The 11,579-nt window shown below is 52.4% G+C and overlaps 1 protein-coding gene across 7 annotated transcripts in view; it reads right to left on the reverse strand.

Moving 5' to 3' along the window:
• LEF1 (lymphoid enhancer binding factor 1) overlaps window positions 1-8,253 on the reverse strand; it is a 70,465-nt gene extending 62,212 nt beyond the window's left edge. For 4 of the 7 annotated variants that reach the window (XM_056489406.1, XM_056489402.1, XM_056489407.1 and 1 more), the window contains exons 1-4: window positions 7,968-8,253; window positions 7,221-7,449; window positions 6,340-6,403; window positions 4,753-4,886 (exon numbers count right to left, since the gene is read on the reverse strand). In XM_056489406.1, coding sequence (XP_056345381.1) covers window positions 4,753-4,886; window positions 6,340-6,403; window positions 7,221-7,430 — 408 coding nt within the window. In that variant the 5' untranslated portion in view covers window positions 7,431-7,449; window positions 7,968-8,253. Of the gene's footprint in view, window positions 1-4,752; window positions 4,887-6,339; window positions 6,404-7,220; window positions 7,824-7,967 lie in introns of those variants that run through there. The other 3 variants (XM_056489405.1, XM_056489403.1, XM_056489401.1) reach the window with 2 other exon arrangements.
• Between the last annotated feature and the right edge of the window lie 3,326 nt (window positions 8,254-11,579).

An 11,579-nucleotide genomic window follows, 5' to 3' on the forward strand; every position in this document is an offset into this window, starting at 1 on the left:
GCTCCTAGATAAATAGAAAAAAGGGATATTTAGGACATAAACAGGCAGGTATTGCTATACAAAAGCTCCAACTTTGATGATGTGCAATGGGTGGGGTTTTTGATAATGCCTCTACTCAAGCCACACACAATTGCTGCCTCTGCACTGAGACGTCAGGAGAACATTTTGTTTTCCCCTGGCCCATTCACAGTTACATAATTTGCTAATTGCATCAATGTGACAAGGAGGAGGCAGTGAAAGCTGAAAAGGTGCTCTCTTCACCAGTATGTACCAAAGATCACTAACAGGGAACTATACCCAAGACTCTGCCTGGAGCTCTGATCAGGAGCAACCAGACCAAGCCTCAGACAAGGACAACCTAGAGGCACTGTGGTAACTTCTTCTGTCTCCTTTTCCAAATGGACGATTCATCTTACTAAGTGGGAGAAAGAAAACACCACCAAAACTCATCCCATGGCCATTCACAGCTTGGATTTATGTTTCAGCGGCCTGATTTGTAACTTAGAGGGATCAGCCGTGATTGCTAGAGCCAGAGCAGCTGAGAGACACGTTTGCAGCAACCAGGTCCCGCTATTGGGGCTGAGCAGATTCCCGTTCTTTGCCGGTTCTGCCTATTCTTTTGGCACGACTCGCCGAGCACCTCGGAAAATAGTGCTAGTATTCCTCCCCGGGCAAACACTAATACACTCTGTCAAGTTCTGCTTGCATACAGCCAGGAAGCTTTGTGCTCCCCTGCGCTTGGTTTCCAAGTTATTTCAGGAGCTCACGGGCATCGCTGGACTGCGCTGCGGAGCCGCGCGCCGCGCAGGGTGAAGCTGCAGAGCTCTGGGGCTGGATGAGCAGCTCTGGCTCCTGGAGCCCCACAGCTGCCCACTTCCTCAGGCATGGAGGGAAGAGAGACATCTGTGACAGGATCACAGCTGCCCAGGGCCCCCAGAGCATCCTGCTCCAATGCCAACTTGAAAATCAGAGCAAAGCTTTCCGGTGGGTGATACGGGAGCAGGAGCCAAGCCACAGCTTCTGCACTGTGAAAACCTATTTCACATTGGGCCAGGGAGGTTCCAGCTGACCACAGCTCCCAGCAATTCCCTACAACTGCATAGTGAGGAGAAGCAAATTCCCAGGAAAAGACAATACAATGAAAAAACAGGTTTGTGTCCTTCTGCAGCTCCCATACATTCTCCTCGGGGCTCCAAAATTTCCCCACAAGTAAGTGAATCAGCTCACTTCCAGAGGAACTGGAGATGTACCTAGTGAAATAAAACCCTCTCACAGAGGCTCCGTAGCCACTCATTTTTTGCTGTTTCTACCCTCATCCTGCCATTTCTGCCTCTGAATCTCCTGGGACATCAGCTCTTCAAATGGGAACTAACTCCACACCCCCTGCCATGCAGAGACACACAAAGAATATCCAAAATTTGGGCTAGTCCTGCACTGCTCCTCGCAATCCTACTCTCTTAAAATAATTCCTTGTCATTTTCAGATATGCTGCATTGTGCAAGTTGCCATAAAATGTTTATACACTGTATCCTCCGACCTATTTAACACATCCAGCTGCTACAGTTGAGCCAGAAGAAAGAAACCCAGACCCTAAGAACACATAAAAACAGACAACAAAGGCAGGTTGCAGAAATCTCCTGTCTTTCCATAGGAAATTTAATTCATGAGAAATAAATCCAAAATTATCTTCTGGATGAATTTACAACGTGAAGAAATGATCCTTCTTCAGTCACCTCCTCTGTTCCCACGTTCCCATCACAGTGCCAAAAAAGCTTTTCCTCCCCAAAACTAGTCTTCTTAACCAAAGAAAAAACCCTGCACGTTAGAAAACAAACAGCTATCTCCACCTCCCATCTTCAGTACCCCCTCGATGCTCAGAAACCACCAAGAGATATCTCGAGCACACAGGATGCACGTTCACCAGGTGTTGCTGTGGTTTGGTACCATCACATGCCACTTCTCCTGCAGCAAACCGACTGCTGCTCTTCTCCCCACTCACCCACCTATCTGATAAGGACACATACTGTGGCATGAGGCTCCTACTGAACGTGCAATTAACACCCTCCTGCTCCTACTAACACAATTTGGAAATAGCAAAGCAGTTGCCAGTAAAATAAGAAAATTAAAAAACAAAAAAGGGGGAGGAAAATGGGGAAGACAAGACCTCTCTAACAGCAGATTTTGGAAGATTCTAAATCCTTCTCAAACACCCTCTCCTTTCCAAAAGCTGCACTGAAATTAGACCTTCATTTTTTTTATTATTACTGTTTATTAGGCAAGTTGCGTCTGACTATAGATTTGTCTTTTTAATTTTACAAAGCAAGCTCCTAAAGCATTCTTTTTTTAAAAAAGAAAAGGAAAGGCTTTTTTTCCCCTTCTAGATATGGTGATGAAAGAAACTTTTTTCCCTTTCCAGGAAAGCTTTGCTCTCGGTTCTCAGAGATGGTCCTTGTCCTGTGCCTGGACACCAGTCCCCAGGGGCGCATCCCCGGGGCAGTCTGCAGTCCGCAGGTCCTTCCCAAGGTGGAAACAAAGATTCAGCGCCCCGGGGCGCCTTTTTAATCCTGGCTAACACCTCCAGGCAACAGATGCATCAACAAGGAGCGTCTTTGTCATGCAAATAGCAGGGCGCAGGTACACACCAGGCACAAATGGCTGGGGACTAGGACACCCCAGGGGAGACCTCTGCCTCCAGTGCTCGCTGATCTCAGCTGCTCCTTGCCCCAGCCCCAGCAGGCTGCCCTGGAAAGGGGAGGCAGAGCAAAGCTGGAGGGCTGGGATCCCACGGAGGCGAGTGCCAGAGCCGTGGAGAGCCGTGGAGAGAGCGAGCGTGTCACCTCGTGGGTGCCGCGGTTTGATCTCGCGCGTTAAAACACAACTGCCAGCTACGAGCCCAGCAAAGATTACAGTTCAATTAAACACAAAAATTATTTAATAACTCAAGCGTGTAGCCTTGTGGTTAAACTGAAAGAACTCCAGGCTTATGTCAACATCGCAGCCCTGCAACGGCACTGCTTTATTGAAATAGTGGTGCTGCTGTAACATGCAAGAGCAGCACCGAAGTAAATTTGCCCCTCAGATGTTCAGCAGGCAGCTTTACAATTAAAAACAAGATGCTTTTCCCCCCCTTCCTCCCCTCCACCACACCCACAAAGGACAGTTCCTCAAGTACTTCAGACAAGAGCCTCTGCAGGATGTTCTGAGGGCATTGATACCAGATCTGTAAAGACTGGCAGCCCCACAGCATGCATATATGGAGAAAATTCTCAGTGAATAATTAAACTGGAGTTTGCTATTCCAAGCCATGCACTAACACTCAGGACTTCCTTAGGAAGGTAACATGGCAAAGAGAAGGGAAAAAACAAAGTCTGAAGTTTCCTAGTCCTCCAAAGAGGAGGTTTGAGTCTCTTGAAAAGCTGCATGCTTTTCCCTATGATACATCCAAAAGGAAGTTTTCTGTAGAACAACGTTTACAACAACAAATATCAACAGACTGCGATCATCATGCTTCACCCTAAATGGCTGTAGGCGTCTGAACTGGAATTTATACACAAAAAAACCCCACAGTTATAGAAAACAATATATTGCATGAGTTTCCTCATCTTTCAAATGAAGATTCATGTGTTTCCCAGGGCCAAAGCACCCTGTCATTCTGACTCCAGATATACACTAATTTAACATGGTTTGCTGCTGTCAAATTACCAACACAGATCAGGCCCCCTTCTTTTTGTTTTTGAAGTCAAATGCCACAGTTCTGAATAAAAATCAAGAACATCAGAGAGCAAAACAACGCCATGACAGAGACCTTCAAGTAAAAAAATCTAAGTCAGTAAGAGGGAAAACTGCTTTATCACAGGGAAGTAACAGCATTTAACTTCTCCCACCACAGCACACATAACAGCAGTGGCATTTTTCCAGCACGATGCCTACAAGCAAATTGTTTCCTGCTCCACTCCGATTCTACTAATATAATTTCCACAGCTCATTTTAACAGTGCCTCTCCATTGCTCTATATGTATACCAAGAGGCTTACAAAAATAAATGGGAATTGGCTATCCAGAATTAAAAGTACATTAAAATCCATTAAACATGCATCTACAGCGACAGAAACAGACGGACCAACCTGGAAGAATCAGTGCTTGCCACAATGTAAGGGAAAGCTGTAACTACTGCATCATGGTTGATATTAATTCCTAAACGACCATTTCACAATTTCTGGCTGAAGACACAGAGTATGTTTCAAAGCAATGCTGCCAGATACATAAAGCCTTCATGCAGACCAACTGATGGTGAAAATAAATATCAATCAGCAAAGAGCAATGCCACATCTGAAGGAAAAAAAAAATCCCAATCTTCTCATCTTACTGTCATGCAACTTTAGCAGTTCTGCTTCCAGTCCTTGATTTTCCTCAACAAATGAAGAGTTAAAGCCAGAAAATTCACATCTGCCCAGTCACTACAAAGACAGCATTTACATCATTCTGCCATACATTATCCTACAGTAGCAAACCAGGGCTACCCCCACAAAGCCCCCAGCCCTGTCCACAGACATTAATCCCAGCTTTTCCACTGTGCTCATGACCAACAGCTCTAAGAGCCCTCAAACACCACTGCACAGAGGCTCTGGACAGCAGAAGTTCAACCTTCATTGTCACTGGAGCTACCCACAAGACCCCACTGTAAACAGACTCTGCAGACCAAAGAGGAGGAAAGCCAGCTTGCCAAAACCAGCCTTTGGAAGAGATAACTCACTGTTCTGGGGATGGGTGGCGACAGAGATCCATTAGGCATGTATGGGTCGTTATTCATATTTGGCATCATGATATACCCAGAATAACCAGAGTATGATGGTCCCTTGCTGTATAAGCCACTGTCTGGATGCTTTCCTATGGAAGATGAAACAATGATTACATTATTCTTCACATATGCATTTCTCATGAGTTAGAGAACTCAAACAGGTACTGTGCATAGATAAAAATGTTCTGCATGCATGGAAATTACTCATAGAAATTATTGCTGACAGAAAATGATACAAAATAATTTTTAATAACATTTTTTTTAGGAAGAGTTAATTCTTAAAGGAACAGATACTCTTGGTGAGGAGTTTGTGTTTAAAATACAGAATAGCCTCAAAAATAATTTTCCTAGTACTCATTCAAATCAAAGTAGACACATCAGCAATGACATCACATTTCTCAAGTAGCAGTTTTCTCCAATTTTATACATGCCTCTAATATTTGTCAGTTTAGAATTATTGCCAGTATGGGTTTTCAACATCATTGTTAGGAAAGGGAGGACAAAGCTGTGATAACTGGATAGAATAATTTCCTTCTCTTGCTAAGCTGGTGTGTGCAGCAAACAATTCATTCTGGCTATGCTCATTGGGAACAATTAAAGGGCAGGGGTGTCTTGGAAGGAGATCCTAACAATTTGGAGGGGGGGTTGTTGAACACACACAGTACAGTCAAGAGGAAAGCCAAGAAAGGGAGGCTATTTGTTAGGAAAATAAAGTGTTTGAGTCCAGGCCCTGCAAATAGGGTGAACAAGTCTCCTACCTAAATGCCCATTGACAAGGCTGCTACTTGAAAGTGAGGTTTTAAGATGCAGAGCTGAAAACTATCCAGCTGAAAACTACTCCTCCTCACTGCCCAAACACTATGAGCATGGACATGATTGCTTTCAGGCTGTTTAATTACAAATTTGGAGGAAGATGGCCACGGAGTCCTGGAAAGCACCAGGACTGAACTATGTATGTCTTTATATGGAATTTATAATCTGGTTTAGTTCGTGATGATAAGCATTTGATTTTAAACATAATCTCCCATCCTCTACAGCACACATTCTTTGCACGCATGTCCAGCTTTCTAAATTATATTTTATGAACTCTGCTATTTCCTCAGTCCTTCTCAATCAAAATTAACCAGTTGGCACATTAAAAAATGCAGGAGATGTGTTCATACTTAGATTGGAAAGAGGAGATTTAAGTGACAGAATTTGGCTATGGGGAAAAGCAGAGGGTTTCTGAACACAACTGTACACTGTATGAGTGAAGAGATAAGATGTATTTAAGCTGATATCCTAAAAATAGTTATTTCTTCAGTGAAGATCCATTTGGCCTACTTATCAGTTTCTAAACAACTGGAATACCATTTGGTCACTCAAGATAAACGCGCTGCACGTTCAGCTCCCTTTTAAAAGCGCCTTGAAAGCGCTCAGGCATCTCCCCCCTCCAAAAGATTTGCAATTTATGTTTTCCAAAAGAAAGCAAGTTCCAGTTTCAGGACTGAGTGAAGGGTTTCAGAGGGACAATATTGCAAGACAGGACTGCGCGCGTCTCACCTTCCTCGGGGTGTTCTCTGCCTTTATCATGGTAGGAATCCTGTGCTTGATTCTGCCTGGAAACCTGACCGCAAGGAGTCCACCATCAGAAAAGAAGAAAAAGAAGAAAAGTCATTGTAGGGATGCTCGTTTATCAATCACGCTGCTACAGTTTCTTGAAGGAAGAGAAGAGTTAAGAGCACAAGACAAGCATCTTTCTTTTTCCTCTTAAGTCGCTTGGAAGGCAACTGTACCAGAAACGTTTGTGTAAACTATTATTTTATGACAAGGTAAATAACTATAGGGCTTTGTAAAGCGTTTCTAACAGAAGCACCCCGCATTTAATGAAAGTGGATAATTTCTGGAAAATATTTGGCACACTGGCGGTCAAAACGCTCTTGGTAAAAAGTTACCAAAAATAATAATGAAAATCAGGTTGCCCTCCTTAGCAGATCTTTAGGAGAAATAAAAAAAAAAAAAAAAAAAGGGAAATTTAAAAAAAAATTTAAATAATTCTTTAAAAAGGCATGTTCCCCGCTCACCCTGAAGTTATTTTAGAGTCGGGAATTTCTTCCCAGTTTTATGCAAATCCCTTAAAGAGTTTACAGCTAATGCTCCGACCCCGCTGGTTTTACTGAGGAAATTTCATGGCTGCTTGAGGTCTAAAACCAGCGCACCGTCGGGGAACTCGCGGCAACTTTCTCGTCCCGGGCCGAAGCGCGGAAGGGGCTCTGCCCGGCGCACCTCCGGAGGCAGGATTGGGGGTGGAATGATCTCTTTTCCTATGGGAAATCTGTCCCCAGCGCCCTGCCGAAGCTCCCTCCCCGCGGCGGCGGCCGGAGCCGCCGGCATCCCGCGCCCCTCGGTCCGCGCTGCCCCGCGGAGCCCCCGCGGCCGCGCACCTCGTGCCCCGTGGCGCCGGGGGCGATCTCGGACTCGTTGACGAGGGAGGACTTGATGTCGGCCAGGTCGCCCTCCTCCTCGGGGTGGCTGATCTCAGCGAAGATCTTCTCTTTCTGGGGGTCCCCCTCGTCCTTGAAGGGGATCATCTCGTCGGTGGCGCAGAGCTCCGGGTCCCCCCCGCCGCCCCCGGCCCCCGGCAGCTGCGGCATCCTCACGGCAGCGCGGCGTCTGCTGCGGCCGCCGGCCCGCCGCGGGAAGGGGAGCGGGAGGAGCAGCGGGCGGAGGAGGAGGAGGAGGGCGGAGGAGGAGGAGAGAGGAGGAGAAGGAGGAGAGAAGAAGGAAAAATCCCGTGAACTCCTCGGGGTTGCTCTCGGCAGCCGGAGACCCCCGCCTGCCCGCCCGCCCCCTCGGGGCCGAGGTACCCCGTCTTCCGCACGACACCGACGGCCCGGGGACCCTCGCCCCGACGCGCCGCGCGGCCGGAATAGGTCGAAATGCGCCCGCCCGGGTCCCGACCGCGCCAGGGACCGCCCCCCAGGAGACCCGACCCCCCTCCATCCCCCCGGGACCCGGGCTCACCCCGGGGGCGAGGAGACGCGGAGGGGAGCGGAGCCCGCCCGCGTTTCGCCTCCGAGCGAAGTTGCCACCACCCCGGCGGGACCGAGTTAAAATGGCTGGGGGGAGGCGGGCAGGGGGAGGGGGCGTCCCGGGGGAAGGGGCCGGCGCTGCCCGTGCCGCGCACCCACCGGGCCTTTGTCCGCCGCTCTGTCCGCGGCTCTGGGCACCGCCGGGCTCGGCTCGGCAGCACCGCGAGGGGCGGGGGGCCGAGGAAGAAACAGTCCCGGGAGGGAGGGAGGGCAGGAGGGGAGGGATGGAGCGGGCGGGGAGGTGACCCCCCTCCCGCTTCCCTCCGCGCCCGCGGGCAGGGGAAAAGTTGCCGGAACGGCGCCCCCGGCCGCCTCCGCGCTCAGCGCCCGGCGCGGGGCCTCAGCCGCAGCCGGCGGGCTGCGCCCCACGGGGGGCGGCGGTGGGGCGCGGGGCGGCGGCGGCAGCGCAACTTCAGCATCGCTGCCGCCCTCCCTCCCTCCCTCCCTCCCTCCGCCGTCGGGGCGGGGCGGGGCGGGGGCGGCGGAGATGAAAGGAGCCGCCGCCGTGACTGACACCGTGTCCGGGCCGGGAGGGCCGAGCGGCGGGGGCGGGGAGGGGGCCAGCGCCAGCGGGGAGGGAGGAGGGGGCGGGGGGGAGCGGGTGCGGGGCTGCCCCCGGGCAAACTTTGCTCTGGCTGCGCGGAGTAGCCTGTCTGTGTGTCCGTGTGTGCATCTACACGCAGACGTGTGCGTTTGTGTGTGCGTGTCCGCGTCGCGGGGGTGCGCCGCGGCACTGCCGCTCTTTTCCCTCCCCAGCCGAGAGCCCGCCGAGGAGGGCACAGGCACTAGCTGCATCCCCGGGAAGGGCGGACAGACCTGCTTTTTTAGGGCTGCTTTGTTGAGCCTTCCCCATCGCCACATGGCGCTGCTCCGGTGTGGGAAGCGTGCGAGGGATTGAGCCGGCTCTGCCCGCTCCCGCTTCGGACGAAGGGCAGAATTAAGATTTCCCTATTGAATCTAGACTATGCCGGGCAAAAACGAGTAGTAGCCCCCGAGAGACGGGGAGAAACCCGCCGGGGTGAGCTCGTCCCGGTTTCGGACCGGTAAATGGAGCCAGAGCAGTAACGGAGGTTCACCCCTCCACCCTGTCCCGTTCCTCCAGCACTGCTCTGCCCCGTTAGCTCCCGGCTGATCCGGCAGCGCCCTGCAACGGGGCACGAGTACAGAAAAAAAAAAAAAAAAAAAAAAAAATCCAGACAAAAGCAGGGGCTGCGCTTGGGAAACGTCAGGATCCGCAACTTTTATTTTGCGAACATGATGGGCGCACATTTTGCAGGAAACAACTTCCCAGTATTTTGGCATCGGAAAAGTGTGCTTGGTGCTTTGCACATGCCCCGTCAGGTTGCTAAACCTTCAAGCGCCGGGAGCCGGAGGAACGGGAACATGTGGATGCTCAATCCGTTTTCGGCAGATGCCGGGTTCGGCACGGCGGCACTGCCGGCCGGGACACGGGCGGGCCGAGCCCGGCTGCCCACGCCGCCGCCCGCCGCTCTGCGTCAGCCTCCTCGAACGGGTAATTAAAATCCAGCTGAGGAATTAGACCCTCCAAACCCCGAGAAAGGGAGCAAAGTAGCGGGAAACGGGGGATGGACTTGCCAAGTCGAACAAGTGTGTGAAATAAATGATCGAGAAAGAAAGAAATTAGAAATGTAACTCCTGGGAACAGGCTTATTTGTGCAATGCTCCCAGATGCAGGGAGACCCCCCTCTCTCCCGGAGACGGCTGCAGAGAGGCGGTGGGGAAGCGGTTGTTTGGAAAAAGGCAGCTCGGGGATGGTTCCTGAGCGGAGATGCGCATCTCCGCATCCCTCCCGCCCCTCTTCCTTTTCCTGGCGCTCGGCGGGCACCGGACACCCGGGCCGGGCAAGGCTGCCCCGGGACGGTCCCGTTCTGAAAAACAGACTTTGGCCGAGAGCTGAGCGTTGCAACCCGCTCCCCCGACGGGACGGGATGGGCGGCCCGGGAGCGGGCAGGGACCTGGCCGGAGGAGCGCGGCCACTCCTCTGGTTCATTACCGGGTCCCTCTGGAAAAGCAGATCTCCCCCCGCCCCTCCGCCGTGCCTTCACGTGGGCTGGAGTCTTTCCCGGATCGGTTTTTCGGTGGAAGGATTTTGAAGGCAAAAAAGGGCCGGGGTGGGGGCGGCGGGACCGGGGCGGGAGAATGTGTGTGTGGAGACCGTAATGATTTACGACAAAAAGATAAACTCAGGAAACGTCAACTCCAACGTCAGATTTGACTGGAGACAACACAAAGCTGTCGCTTTACCCGCAGTCTTGGGGCACGGCCGGAGGCGGGGGGCAAGGCCTGGGCTATGGGGTCGCCCCACGGTGGCCCCGCTGTCGCCCCGGGCGGGACCCGCCGCCCTCCCCGGGCCACCGGGGGAGCGCCCAGCGCTGCCGTGCCCGTGCCCGGCTCCGCAGCGGCCGCCGCGCCGTTCGCTACTTTCGTAGGGCTGATTTTTGTGCTTAGGTGCTTCTTCTTTTTTTTTTCTCTTTTGCTTTTAGCCTGAGTTTGTACTTTCCCGTGGTTTTGGTTTTGCTTTTGGTTTTTTTGTTTGTTTGTTTGCTTGCTTTGTCGTTTAATTTTCGGCAGGTTTTGCTGGGGCTTTTTTTCGGTCGTTTGAGGGGGTTTTATCGTTTCAGAGGGAGTTGGAGTTTTTCTTCGTTGGGTTTTTTGCATTTTCAGCGTTGAAGGGACCCGCACTCGGAGCTCCCCCGACGAGCAGCCCGGTGCCCGTACCCAGAGCGGGGGCGAGCGGCGAGGGCGAGCCGGCCGGGGCGGGCTGAGCAGCAGCGCTCGGAGCAGCGGGACGGGCCCGTAGGGCTTCAGGGGGGCTGAGCGGGGAGAGGGGAAACGGGGGTGCCCGTGGGGACCCTCCGGGAGCAGTGAGCGGGCGGGGGGACACAGGACACTCTGGCGTGCGAAGCGCCGTCCGCCGCCGGCGCCCCCTAATATAGGGAAGGGCGGGAGCGGGGCGGGGCGGCGGCGCCTTTGATGTCCCGCCGGCGGCCCCTTTCATCCCCCCCCGGTCCCCCCCCGAGCCCTTTGTGTGACTAAATTTGGCAGGAGCATGGAGGCGCGCCAGGGCGCCCACGTGTGCGCCGAGCTCCCAGCTGAGAGAGCCGGGGTTTTCTTCCGGGTAAGGAGACAGCGGGGGAGATCAAAGAGTTTGGGGAGCTGGAGCCGAAATGTGCAGTGGAAATAAAGTAAAATTAAATAAATAATAATAGAAAAGGGAGGTGGGGGGGGATTCTTCCGTCCTGGACGCGTGCCAGTCAGAGGCAAGGGGGAGCGCAGAGCGGTCGGGGGAACGGCGGGAGGGAGGGAGAAAAAAATATTCTAGCAAAAGGGGGTTGCAGTTGTTTTTTGAAAAGAAAAAAAAAAAAAAAAAAAAAAAAAAAAAAAAGAATAAAAACCAAACAACGAACCAACAGACCAACCCTTTTGTTTAAAGCCGCCCGGCTGTGGAGCCAAGCGGGCTCCGCCGGGACGAGCCGCCCGACAGCGCGTCCAGGAGCGCGGCCGGGCCAGAACTCCTTCGTACTGCCCGACGAGCGGGCAAACAGCGCCAAAAACCCCTTCTCCATCCCGAGAGGCCGGTTCGGAGGAGACTTTCTAGGCAAACAAACCCCGCGGATTTTTCTCCCCCTGGGAAGCAATGTCGAGGGTGGGTGCCCCGAGGGGTGGGTGCGCTGGGGCCCGGCGCTCCCT

This window comes from Oenanthe melanoleuca, chromosome 4 (assembly GCF_029582105.1).
Source record: "Oenanthe melanoleuca isolate GR-GAL-2019-014 chromosome 4, OMel1.0, whole genome shotgun sequence".
Lineage (NCBI taxonomy): Eukaryota > Metazoa > Chordata > Aves > Passeriformes > Muscicapidae > Oenanthe > Oenanthe melanoleuca.